Here is a 13,734-nt window from a genome sequence, read left to right on the forward strand (position 1 = left end):
TATAATCTACCTCCAATTGAAATTTCAGATATTTATCTGAAAATCCAGCCGTTCAGTAGTTTTTGCGTGAAAGAGTAACAAACATACACACATACATACTTTCGCCTTTATAATATTAGTGTGAGTAGGGTAGTCACACAGTGTGACTACACTTTACAATATCCTTGCAGCTATTAATCAGAAAAAGAAGACACAGAAGTTGCATACCTCTGCTATGTCTCATCGTGTTTCCTTTACCTATAACATCCGCCCTTTTCTTAATGACTTTCGCTGGTAGGTATGTGTGTTCGTAAGCTGAATCTGCTTAGACATTTCGATATTGCATTCAATAGCTGTCTTCATTGCTCTCCAGATGTGTAAATACTACCAACGTCCTGGATTCCTAAGCAGGAAAATGTATTTGTGTAAGCTTGTCGACACATTATTGTCAATTAAAATACTTCGAGTGCTCATAAACTTGGGTTATTAAAGGAATTGCAAGTCCAAGGCAATAAGTGAATTAATGCGAAGGTCAAATTGTTCTTGAAATGTGCAGTAAAATTTCTCTTACTTATCTTTATTTTGTTTATTATGATTATTGTATCCTTGCTTAAAAGCAATAATATTTCCAAAATAAAGAGAGATTGTCAACATTTTCCTTAAAAATAAGTAAGTACCTACCTATTTAGCCAAATATTAATCTGATGTATCAACTTCTGCTGAATCAAGAAACCTTTTCAATGATTATATGTATGAGGAATCTCTTATCTATTGATTGCATTTTCGACGCAACACTCCACATCACGAGTTTCACACAACATAAGAACACGGATTAAAAATCTCATCCCGTTTGTTCACAGAATACCAATCAGACGTGGACGTGTTAAGACCGATGCCTGAAATACTTTCCCAACATTCAGCATCACTCGTCGACAACAACACAATCGAAGAGAACGCCACTGATCCTAGACTCAAGTACAAAGAGTATGACGTCACCAAGGACGACGACATTGATGACAAAAATGAAAAAGAACATCTGAACTACGGTCATGTAGATGTGACTAAATCGAAATATGCACCAAAGTTCAAACATCCAACGAAACTGTTCAAAATGGAAATGAAGCCAGCAGGAAGCTCTATTCGTTTGAAATGTGCAGCTGAAGGTGAGAGGAATTTTAATATACCCATTACTGTATCAACGCTAGAAGTTAATTTCGTTGAACATAATACCTTAGACAGGATCAAAATCCATGTAGCTTTCAGAGAAAATTGTGTAACAAAACAGTGATCTATCAATTTATTTTATATTTGTTAGTGCTGATTCCTGCAAGGATTAGGGGTTTTCAAGTATCCCATAAGTTTTTTTTTAAAGGCCTAAGTTTCAGAGATGAAATTGATACATATATGATGAAATTTCGTCCACTGGTTTAGGTTGTGCATTCCCAGTCAGTCATAGTTATTTTTTAATAGATATTATTTTATTGTTAACTGAATTTAGCAGAAGCTTGATCTAGTCTGATCATGGTATGATCTAACTCTAGTGATAAACTTCGTACATGACGTCAAAGACATATTTTATTCTATGAAGTGCAGTGAATGACGTCACGAAATGCATTTCACGTGTAACGAGATAAATGCCTTTAGTTAAGGAAACAGGACCAAGGTTAGCCATGTATACTTGGATTCGTTGATGCTTTAACCCAAAAATACTTCGTAGGATTGTTATAAAGCAGACATTTTTAAAGATGCATTTCTACTACATCACATAAAAGTAACACCAAATGTAAATAATGTTCTAAAATTAAATGTACTGGTCATGGCACTGGGTGCGCAGCACACGAAAATAACCCCAAGTTTATTACAACGTAAACATTCGCAGGTAATCCCATGCCGAACATCACCTGGTACAAAAATAACGGGACACCAATATCGAGGAGCTTCTTCAAACCATCGTATGGGAAGTGGTCTATGGCAATTGACGAATTGACGAAGGCTGATAACGGGAACTATACGTGCAAAGTGTGCAATGAATTGGGATGTATCGAGCATACGTACACACTACACATACAAGGTAAATTCTATTATGCTAAAACAAACTTATGAGTTTATTAGTTACTGAGTAGATCCTCCTTATACGAGTGTTGTTTAAGTACGCGTACTCGAAACTTTATTTAATTTGCATTGCCTTAGCAGTTTGTAATTTTTTGTAACTGTCTGATTTTGAGGTCTGTATGTCAATGGTCAAGACTTCAAATAAGTACCTAGTAGGTAGTTATACGCATAACTTCAAGTACCTATCTTAAACGTTTTCTACAATCTCAAAAATTTTGAGTCTTTAGTTTATAAATCAGTTGAGAAATATATATCTTAGGATGGTGGCTGCAAAGTGGCTGGTTATGGTTTAATATAGATTTAAAATCAGAAATAGGATTTTTGTTTCCGTACAAAAAATGTGTTAAAACAAAAAATCTGATACCTAAGTGTCTGTTAATAGAGATTGAGTAAAATAAAAACCCACTGTTGATAAACGATTAAAAAACAATGATAATACATATACGTAGTTATTACGTATATTGCAACTAATTGAGAATTTATCAATAAAACTTAAGCAAAATTATATGTTCCCTTAGAACGCTACCCTTCTAAGCCGTACATAAAAGAAGGTCACCCAGGGAATATAACGGTGCTAGTCAATGAGACTGTCACATTAACCTGCCCACCTGTTTCCGACTTGGAGCCCTACCTTTATTGGCTCAGGCCTACGAACTATACGTCAAAAGACACGGAGGTTGGACCGAGTGACGCACCAGCTCCCGTTGGAGATGTTATCGAGGTGTTTGTTTATTTTGAATCTAGGTGATGGTACCTAACTTGGTTGCGGTGAAGCATAAATGGCAATTCATGCAAATACTCTATTATATTTCTTTTCCAACTACTTTTTATTCTTCTATAAGTACTTTGATTTACTTACTTGCATCTATGATTGGAACATAATGATCCAAGAAGTTCAAATATTAGGTACTTTTATTTTGAAGGAGCTAACTCTGTAAAAACTTAAATAATAATTTGCATGAATTGCCCTCACAATCATTTATTAGAACAACAATATTGTTAACAATAATTGTAGTTACACATAATAACCGTTTCATGTTTAATCATTTCTTCACAAAGGTAAAGGTACCAGGTATTGTTTTTCATAAGGTGGAGGTTATTTATTAATTGGTGATGGACAATGTTTAAAATGTATGTAACAGAAGTGAATTCCATATGTATAATAATGAGCATATTATGTCTTTCTTTATAGAGCGTTTATACGCAAAACCCGTCCTAACAGTAGCGGCTGTTAACCAAACCGCAGTGGTCGGAACCACTGCTGTCTTCACTTGCGAATTCCTCAGTGATCTCCATCCGTACATTTACTGGATGTTCTACCCTAAAAACGAGTACATCTATAATGAGACCACAACTGACCCCTCTACAAAGGAGTCCATTGTTGTTGAGGATAATAATAGGATTGTTTCGGTGAGGGTTTTGTCACTAACAGTTGGTTGTGTGTGTAACGGCATGTTTAGTTAAAATTGCAGAAATCTGTGCAACATCAACAGGATAATCTGCAGTTTAAACACATACAGCGTATGTGATCACAATCAGCATGGCTTTAAAGATTGAATTGAATATAAATCAAGTCATATCTAAGCGAGCGATAAAAAAAACGAGGCTGTTACTAAACGTTTTAAATAAATAAATGCTTATATTTCTTATATTTGTTGCATGTTATCTACTAACGGACTAACATTTAAACCAAATACGTTATTAACTATTTAATTGTAATTTAGAAAATGTAGGAATACTAAGTTTTTCGATGGCTATTCTAAAAACTGATGCCAAACAATAAATAACTCTTCGCTTCTCCCAGCTATATTTTTCAGTTTATTATTTTCTACGAGTTTTATCATAACTTATTAATGGTAATACAATTAATATAACAGTAACTGAAATTCGCAGACTGAAAACCCAGCGGATAAACCCGAACAGTTGACCATATACAACGTTACCAAAGAAGATGAGGGGTGGTATGTCTGTGTGGCGCTTAACTCCCTTGGCAACACTACAGCAAAAGGCTACCTTTCCGTAGTTGATTGTAAGTAGATTTAGTTCCTCAAAGTTTACTATTGCATCAAAAAGAAAATATAATATAATTCCATTTTGTCACTTTTTTTTGTTTGTCATCTCATCAAGGGGTCTTATCTTATAATAGGTACATAAATTATGTCATTATTAACCCACAATTCGGAAAAATTGATTTCCTCGTGGATGACTCCATATTGTAATATGTGATCATTGATATAAATCTTTCAATCATTACTTTCCATTGGAGTAGAATTATAATACATTCCCTCTGATCACTAATTATTACCAACTACATATAACTTTAATTATTTTCATTAATTACAGCATACCCAGACACAAAACCTCTTGATCACGGAAAACATAGCCACCTTATAAACATACTAACCGCAGTACTAGGCGCCATGTTTTTCGTAGCAGCCATCATAGTGGTGATGATATTCAAGAGGCTGAAAGAAGAGAAGATAAAGAAGCAACTAGCTATCGAGACGGCGAGGGCGGTGATAGTGACGCATTGGACGAAGAAAGTAACTGTGGAGAAGCCAAATCTAAGCGGAACTGTCACCACTACTGGGGAAGGATTGGTAAGCATACGTTATAAGTGAGAGTGAGATATTTTGATGTCGATTGATATTTTTAAAATGTATTTAAATTGAAGAGTTGAAACGAATGAAAACGAATCAGCCAGCAAAGCCAAAGCCAAACCTTAAGCCAAATTTTAGTAACCTATTTACTCCTAAGATAAGCAAGATTACAACTCGGACTACTGTACGAGTAGCTAGTATTTAATTCACTTCCTCAAATCTTATTCGATGGAGAGTCAAGAAATAATAGAAATGTATAAGTAGGTTTTAAAACGAAAACACGTCCGACTTTGATACTAAAATTTTGTTACAGTTAATGCCAGTGGTAAAAATCGAAAAACAGAAGCTCTCCCAAGTGCAAAGCAACTGCGATTCTATGATGATGTCAGAATACGAACTACCAGTGGACATAGACTGGGAGGTCCCTCGAGAATCCCTCAGTATCGGCAAGGTCCTCGGTGAAGGAGAATTTGGGAAGGTTGTCAAAGCTGAGTGCGTCGGGATTGTAAAGCCGGGGATACAGTCTGTCGTTGCTGTTAAAATGTTGAAAGGTATTGTTATTTTTTCCATTCGTTCCATTTCATTCCATGAGCCTGTAAGCATCCACTGCTGGTCATAGGCCTTTCCAAAAGCGCGCCACCAAACACGGTCCTCCGCCTTCTTCATCTACCCGCTCCCCGCTACCTTCTTCAGGTCATCGGCCCAGCGGGCTGGAGGTCGTTCCACACTGCGCTTACCCGTACGCGGTCTCCACTCCAGAACACGTCTGCCTCAACGGCCGTTGGTTCTGCGACAGACATGGACTGTGGTGCTTTGTTTAACATTATTAACATACCATCTTGCTTTATCAAAGCAGTTATTACAAACTCCTACGACTTACTGAATTAAGCTCATTCAATGTTGAAATAAGCAAAGGTGTGTGGAACCATATTCTTTGGGATTATGCTCCATGATTATCCTGCAGCTTTCAAATTTCGTGAATAGTACTTTACTTTGCTATATTTCTCAAAATAATACGTAACAAGTAACAACATACCATATAAAACAATCCCAGGAAAGAGAAAATACTGTAATTTACTACTGTACTACTAAATAAAGTACTGTATAAAAATACTGTACTACTACTGTACTACTTAGTTACTGTAATTCACGCAAGAGTTATCACACTAATATTATAAAGGCGAAAGTTTGTATGTGTGTGTGTGCGTGTGTGTGTGTGTGTGTGTGTGTGTGTGTGTGTGTATGTTTGTTACTCCTTCACGCAAAAACTACTGGACGGATTTGGCTGAAATTTGGAATGGAGATAGATAATATCCTGGATTAGCACATAGGCTACTTTTTATCCCGGAAAATCAAAGAGTTCCCACAGGATTTCAAAAAACCTAAATCCACGCGGGCGAAGTCGCGGGCATCGGCTAGTTCAACATAATTGAGCTTTCATTTTAGCCAATAGCTTAAGTCTCTATTTAAAAATACCGATAATCTTACTTATTGGTTTGTTGACAGAGGGTCACACAGACGCAGAAATGATGGCGCTAGTGTCAGAAATGGAGATGATGAAGATGATCGGCAAGCATGTCAACATCATCAATCTGTTGGGATGCTGCACGCAGGATGGACCGCTCTATGTGATAGTAGAATACGCTCCCAATGGCAACCTCCGAGAGTTCCTCAGAAACCATAGACCTGGGAATAGGTAACATTATTATTTACTATCCATGGCATGAATCGATAACATTATCAATTAAAATTGAGTATTTGGAGAATAATTGATAAGCTGAAATTGATAAAACCTTTCCAAATAAGATTCTAGTTGAGTTTGGTGTTATTGGATAAATTAAATGATCGAAAATCCAGAGAAGTTAAAAATTAGACAAATTAAAGAAGGTATAAATTTTCAATTTCATTGGATTATTGCAAAAAGTTATTTTTGAAACCCTTCATGTCTTTAGATAATATCTGTGCTAGGGAAACAATATTATTAATAACTGCTAGAAAAATGTTGAAGTTAGATTGAAAAGTAAAAAAAAATACCTACTAACCTTGTTGGATTTAATTTCAGGTATGAATCAGATGTAGAAGATAAAGAAAAGAAAACATTAACACAGAAGGATTTGGTATCCTTCTCATATCAAGTTGCGAGAGGAATGGAGTATTTAGCATCTAGAAGAGTAAGTAAAGTTTGTCTTATTGTTGGAACATCATATTATTACATTGTTCTACTTTATTTTCTTATACATTAATTTATATCTAGAAGTTTTCTATCTACTGCTATATTCATATGAGCACCGTTCATTTTGCATCTTCTTTTAGTGCTCTTTTCTTCTTTTCTTTTCAATGTTCTTTTAAAAAGAAAATCTTTTTCGTTTTTTTTTTCATATTTCGTTTCTTTTTCTTTTACATAGTCTGATTTATGTAATCTTTACCTTGCATTTTACTCTTTTACTTCCTTAAATTTAAAAATTTTACCTTCCTCGTTTACTGTTCCACTTACATCGTGTGTATCTTTATATATTTCATAACATACCTGTTTCCTTTAAACTTTTGTTTAGGTCTGTTTTTTATATTACTCTATTCAAATGCGTCTAACTATTCACAATTATTGATTATATTGATAGTAAAATGAAATTGTGAGTGAAGAGGGTTGCAAGGGGCACAAAATGGCGCCTGTTACTAATTTGAATAGGGTTTCTATTGAAGTTTCTTTTGTCTTAGTATTGGAACGTCTTTTGACGATTCAAAGGCAAGAAAATTTGATTACAAATAGCACCTGATACAATTTTGAATGAGAATTTTTATTGGAGTTTCTTTTGTCTTAGTATTGGAGCGTCTTTTGACGATTCAAAGGCAAGGAAATTTGATTACAAATAGCACCTGATACAATTTTGAATGAGAATTTTTATTGGAGTTTCTTTTGTCTTAGTATTGGAACGTCTTTTGACGATTCAAAGGCAAGGAAATTTGATTACAAATAGCACCTGATACAATTTTGAATGAGAATTTTTATTGGAGTTTCTTTTGTCTTAGTATTGGAGCGTCTTTAAACGATTCAAAGGCAAGGAAAAGTTTATTTGAATAAAAATCTTATTAAAAAGTATTCTATTGTCCAGTGCATACACCGAGATCTCGCAGCGCGCAACGTCCTAGTGTCAGACGACTGCGTGCTGAAGATAGCGGACTTCGGGCTGGCGAAGGACGTCCACAGCAACGACTACTACCGCAAGAAGACGGAGGGCCGCCTGCCCGTGCGGTGGATGGCGCCCGAGTCGCTCTACCACAAGGTGTTCACCACGCAGACTGATGTGTGAGTTATTTACCCCCGACCCAAATAGAGGGGTGTTATAAGTTTGACGTGTGTATCTGTGTATCTGTCTGTGGCATCGTACCTCCTAAACGAATGAACCGATTTTGATTTAGAGCCGATTCACACCAAGCACGTTCACGTGACCGCGCGCGTAGTGACGCGCGTGAGTCCACAGACTCACAGCACGCATTACGTCTACGCGAACGTTCACGTCTTGCAAGCGATATGCCATATCTCATACAGTTCTATACATTACAACGCAATGCTACGCGCTACGTCTACGCTTACGCGACGCCTACGCGCCCTGTGTGGGTAGTGCTTTAGATACTAAGTATCGTAAATTAAATATTTAAACTAAAACATATCTACACACTCAAAAATGGAGCTATACTTTTAAAACGTAGTTAGGTAGGTACCTAAGTATTTAAGAGACGCCATGAGTACCTATTGGTTCTCTCAATTTAGTTGTTTTACAAAGGGACAGTGATCCAACCCACACAGCGTTAGTTTTTAAGATAGGTATGTACCTATACATATATGCGTACCCCTATAAGAGAGAAACGACACCCATGTACCTGCATTATAGCGAAAAACTCGGGTTAGTGAGAAACCTCTATTAACGAGAATTAGATTTTGCTCCCTTGAACTCTCGCTTATCCAGGTTTAACTGTACCTAGATATAAGTTTAGAGTACTAGGTTGGATCCTTTCAATGTCCAAAAACGTAAATGAATTCGTGGAATGTAGGCGTCGAGGACAGATTTGATTTAAAAAGTTGATAAAGTTACCGTTATACAAAATAATCTGTTGTGTAATATTGCTATAAATATTCACGAAGGCATTCCAACCATATGTTCCATTATTCCATAGAGATATTATAAGATATGTTCGTATCTTTATATTCAGAAAAGAGTCAGGAAGCTTCGCTTCAAACATTAAATTTTCCGTTTGACAGCCTCCCTAGCGCAGTAGTCTTATTATGGAAGGTCCAGGGTTCGATTCCCGGCAGGGATTTGGGATTTTATAATTTCTGGTATGATCTGGTGGGAGGCTTCGGCCGTGGCTAATTACCACCCTACCGGCAAAGCCGTGCAACTAAGCGATTTAGCGTTCCAGTAAGATGCCATAAAGAAACCAATTGCTATAACCTAGGTAAGCCCGCTTCCTTCGTAAACTGCATCATCACTTGCCACCAGGTGAGATTGCAGATAAGGGCTAACTTGTATCGTCTTCCTTCCAGCTGGTCGTTTGGGGTCCTCCTGTGGGAGATCATGACGCTGGGCGGCACGCCGTACCCCACGGTGCCGGGCCAGTACATGTACCAGCACCTCAGCGCTGGCCATCGGATGGAGAAACCGCCGTGCTGTAGCTTAGAAATGTAAGTAGTTATTTACCTATTTATCAATCCTATCTGTAATCTGTCGATAAGTTACTTAGCAACGTACTTATCTGTCAAAAATTGATTTTTTGACAAATACTTACCTAACGTTGATAATTTATCGATTTGTTTATTTTTCGGCAGATAGGATTGTATTAATTTTGTCCTTTAGAAAAGAACAAATTCAATATGAAAGTATTATTTTTGATTTTTGAATCGGTCCGAAACATTTTGCTTCCAAGATGGCTACCGTACCATGTAGGTGGTAGACGTTGTTATACGTCCGGTCATTTAACTTACGAGTTACGAGCGATAATGCAAATTAGCACTAATTAATTACTCAATAAAATTGAATTAGTCAGTTGAGTAGTTTAGGTTTTATAGATAAAATTATCGACTAAAATAAATTATCTTTCTTATACCTCAAATTCCATTCCAGATACATGTTAATGCGCGAATGCTGGTCCTTCTCCCCGGGTGACCGGCCTTCCTTCACGGAGCTGGTCGAGGACCTGGACAAGATCCTCACCGTCACCGCCAACCAGGAGTACCTGGATCTGGGACTCCCACAGCTGGACACTCCACCCTCCAGCTATGATGGCTCAGGGGACGAAAGTGATAGTGAATTCCCTTTTATTAAATAAAACTTTGCTGTCTGAGTAATAAAAGTTTGGTTTAAAACGTGGATACAATCCAAGAGTACCTGGACCTTGAGCTCTCAATGTCCAGCTACAACGGCTTGGGCACCGAGAGTGATTTGGACTCTGGCGTTAAAAAATATAACGTGGAAGTGAACTGACAAAATAATTCCTACTTGGGTTCTTTGTTTTTAAAAGAGGTATTTTAAATAATTAGGGCCTGTTAGTACCTTTGAACGTAGTGCTCGGAATTTGGTAAATATTTGTCCAATTAATATCAGTGATGACTGTTTTTTTTTGGACTTCAATCGATAGTGTAGGCAAAGCAGCCTTTTAGAACTGAAAGCCTTTTAGATCTTTTTTCCAGTTGCCTAACATCCGAAATTAATAATTTATCAATTTACCTGTGATCGGTGGATTAGTTACTAACACCCGTTTTCAATATTCAATCTGTATTTGTAGTCTGTAGAAACGTTGCTATTTATTGTCAAAACAATATACTATTTGACAAATAACAACGTTGCTGTAGTTATCTGCAGATTACAGATATAGATTCGATATTGAAAACGGGCGTTAGCAATGCTGTCAATTGTCAAAACTTTTATGATCCTTCTTGTCATTGACAAATAGCAACGTTGCTTAGATAGTAACTTTATAAATTAAGATTCCTACAGATAGACTGATTTAAATATTAATTTCAGCTATTTAACTAAAAGCTCGCTTTCCACACTGTAGGTGGCTTGGTGTTAATTTATTTTTAACTCTAGGAGTTTTAGCAATTTTACGATTAATCTTATTTTTTATAATAATTTTAGGAATCAAATGTTAATAATTTTCCCACCTTAGTTATTTAAATAAAACAGATTAGTACACTTGTCTGAAACTATTTTTTGTAGTGAGTAGGTACCTACGAATATAGGGATTATTCTTATTGTATTTATTTGACTGAACGTCGTGAAAATGCTATTCTAAATATTTAACTATGTCTTAAGATAATTCTGATAAATAAAATGTATGAATCTGTTCATGTTGAAAATTTCATAGTTGTGTAGGTAAATAGAAACAAAGTAGTTACTCTACATATAAAACCTATGGAAGGTATGAGATTTTTTTAATGATTTGTTCAGACTGATTTTATTTTACCTTACGTGTGAATAACAAGTGAATTGTGAATTTTTATTATATGAAGAGTTGGATATCTCTAAGTTGTCAGGTTTTATAAGTTTTTGTTAATGACGAATTATGTACCTATTTGTTACTTTTTGTTTATTTTAATCTTTTGCGCATCGTACACATGCAGTAATTTAGTGTATAAGTATTTTTTGTTTATTTATTATTTTTGTATACCAAAAATGCATCACTAAGTAAGTATAATATTGCATAATATTTTGCTTATTATTATTAATATTAGGTATATTTTGCACAATTACCTACAAAAGATTTTGTACATATTCTAGAGCCAAAGTTTAGAAATTGATGTATTATATAAAAGTATTACTATTATATTAAAATGTATTTTTAAGTGTTTTAATTTTAAGTGACAAAGTTTTCGACTCGCGATTTTCAAGTGCCTTGAATAAAATATTTGTCTAAGTACAAGGTGAATTAAGATTTTAGTCAAACAACTAGTTTATTTAACTGTTATAGGCAATTTAATGTCTACAGTTAACCATAACATATCTATGATTATGTGTGGTATGACTTTTCAAATTGTGCTAAAATTATTGTTCAAAAATTAGAAAAAATACCACATATCATATATCCTCTGTATAATATCTAACTAGTCTTATCTATCTTTTTTTTGTCACAATTTTATGACATCTTTATACCATAAATTATACCATTAAATAAAATATATTTTTTGAACCAGAACACTAGACGATGAACCGTACTTAATTAGTATTTAGTAAACAATATTTAATAGGAAACTATCGCAAAAATTAAATCTAAGTGTATATATTTCAATTGTAAAAATAGTTTAGGCATTGAATCACCACCATTTGAAATAGGTAACAATATTTTTTTTAAACTAGACAATTTAAAATTGTAATAAATATTATTATCATTATTTTTTTGTAAAAAATCTCACAATATTTTCAGATTTTTTTTCGGTCATAAACAGGTCTTAAAGCAAGTTGCACCTTGTTGTAAGATTATGAAAGTGAATACCGTTACGTACGTAGTTATACCTAGTTGGTAACTGCCATTGTTTTTTTTTTTTTTTCAAATCAATCAAAAATTATGAGAACAATAATTCTCATTAATAGGTACACAATTTAAGTACATAGGTACGTAACAATAATTCCTTTATTTTCTTTGGTGCCGTAATTTTTGCATTTCTTAGTATGTGCGTATTAGGTAGTGTGGAAAATGTTTTTTTTTTTCAAAATATCTTGTTTGTATATTTGAGTTAATTACTATGAATGTATTATTGTTGTACTGAGAAAAGTGGTGAATAAAATTATAGTGCAAATAAATATATTGTTTTAATTATTATTAGCTAATAGGCCCCAATTTTTATATTTTACCCTTTTTACTATTTAATAATTAATAAATAACCTGGTAATAGGGATGATGACTGCTAGTCACATCAGCGACTTTTTATCAAACGTCAAAACGCTCGTTTAGTATGGGAGCTTGTATGAAATACACAGATGTGACGTCATACACATTTGACGCAATTTGACGTACTTTTTTTAGTTAAATCGATAATTTAAAATGGTTAGCAAACTTAAAACTAGCAGCGAATGTGAATCTTACGAATTTTGGAAGACCCTCTATCAGTGGCGTAACTATATCATCTAGGGCCCGTGGTAAATTCTTTTAATGGGGCCCTATCAGTAAAAATCGCCACGTTGTACTCAGTTTAATTTTAATAAACTTCGAGAGTTTCAGCATACCTACTCAATTACACGTTGTACCTACATATCCCACTAATGGCCATAGGCAAGGCCGTAGCCAGGACAGCCGTTTCAATTTGACAGCAAGATAGAAAACAACAAGATATAGGAGCGCGAGCGCAATTTTTTTTTTTTAATACAGATAAAAAAGCGAGAGATGAACGAGCTCAGCCATAAAAAATGTTATGTTTTAAAGCACCTCACTCAACTTTTCTCATGAAAAATAAAGAGTTTCTAGGGATATTAATTAATGTTAACCCATGCGGATGAAGTTCCGGGTAAGTACTACAATAACAACTAATACAACAAAAGCGCGAGCGAAATTTTTATTAATTGTATTTACAAAAATCTATATTAATATTAGCGACCTTTTCAGGGCTTATCTTCTTGGGCAAAATTTGGTACTATTCAGTGGTAGCTTGCATTGTAATTTGTAAAGGTATTTTATCCCAAAAAATCAGAATTTTCACGGGGTTTGAACGAAGTTCCGGTAATCTAATACAATATAAAAGCGCGAGCGAGGCGAGCGCAAAATTTTTGATAGATTGTAAATTCGAGAACTAGTTATCATGCATTTTGAAAACAATTTCTCTTTGTCTGGGATTTCGGGGCCTCTTGGGCCGGGGCCCTCTTGGGTCGGGGGCCCGTGGCAATTTGCCAGCCCTGCCACCCTATTGTTACGCCACTGCCCTCTATTATATTAATTACTAAGAAATAATTTATTTTTGATCTAGGCATCATCCCCATTCCCTACGAAACTCGATTTCTCTTTGGTTCATTCATGTCTAAATTTCGTTTTCGAAACTAAAATTCTCACACTAAGT

At 35.1% G+C, this 13,734-nt stretch overlaps 1 protein-coding gene across 4 annotated transcripts in view; it reads left to right on the top strand.

Moving 5' to 3' along the window:
• LOC123876758 (fibroblast growth factor receptor homolog 1-like) overlaps window positions 1-12,487 on the top strand; it is a 102,142-nt gene extending 89,655 nt beyond the window's left edge. For 2 of the 4 annotated variants that reach the window (XM_045923113.1, XM_045923114.1), the window contains exons 5-15: window positions 840-1,142; window positions 1,859-2,050; window positions 3,284-3,501; window positions 3,985-4,120; window positions 4,435-4,691; window positions 5,005-5,242; window positions 6,198-6,387; window positions 6,754-6,862; window positions 7,802-7,995; window positions 9,235-9,372; window positions 9,812-12,487. In XM_045923113.1, the coding sequence (XP_045779069.1) occupies window positions 840-1,142; window positions 1,859-2,050; window positions 3,284-3,501; window positions 3,985-4,120; window positions 4,435-4,691; window positions 5,005-5,242; window positions 6,198-6,387; window positions 6,754-6,862; window positions 7,802-7,995; window positions 9,235-9,372; window positions 9,812-10,016 (2,180 nt within the window). In that variant the 3' untranslated portion in view covers window positions 10,017-12,487. Of the gene's footprint in view, window positions 1-839; window positions 1,143-1,858; window positions 2,051-2,609; window positions 2,813-3,283; window positions 3,502-3,984; window positions 4,121-4,434; window positions 4,692-5,004; window positions 5,243-6,197; window positions 6,388-6,753; window positions 6,863-7,801; window positions 7,996-9,234; window positions 9,377-9,811 lie in introns of those variants that run through there. The other 2 variants (XM_045923115.1, XM_045923116.1) reach the window with 2 other exon arrangements.
• Window positions 12,488-13,734: the final 1,247 nt, after the last annotated feature.

This window comes from Maniola jurtina, chromosome 22, assembly GCF_905333055.1.
Source record: "Maniola jurtina chromosome 22, ilManJurt1.1, whole genome shotgun sequence".
Classification (NCBI taxonomy): Eukaryota; Metazoa; Arthropoda; class Insecta; order Lepidoptera; family Nymphalidae; genus Maniola; species Maniola jurtina.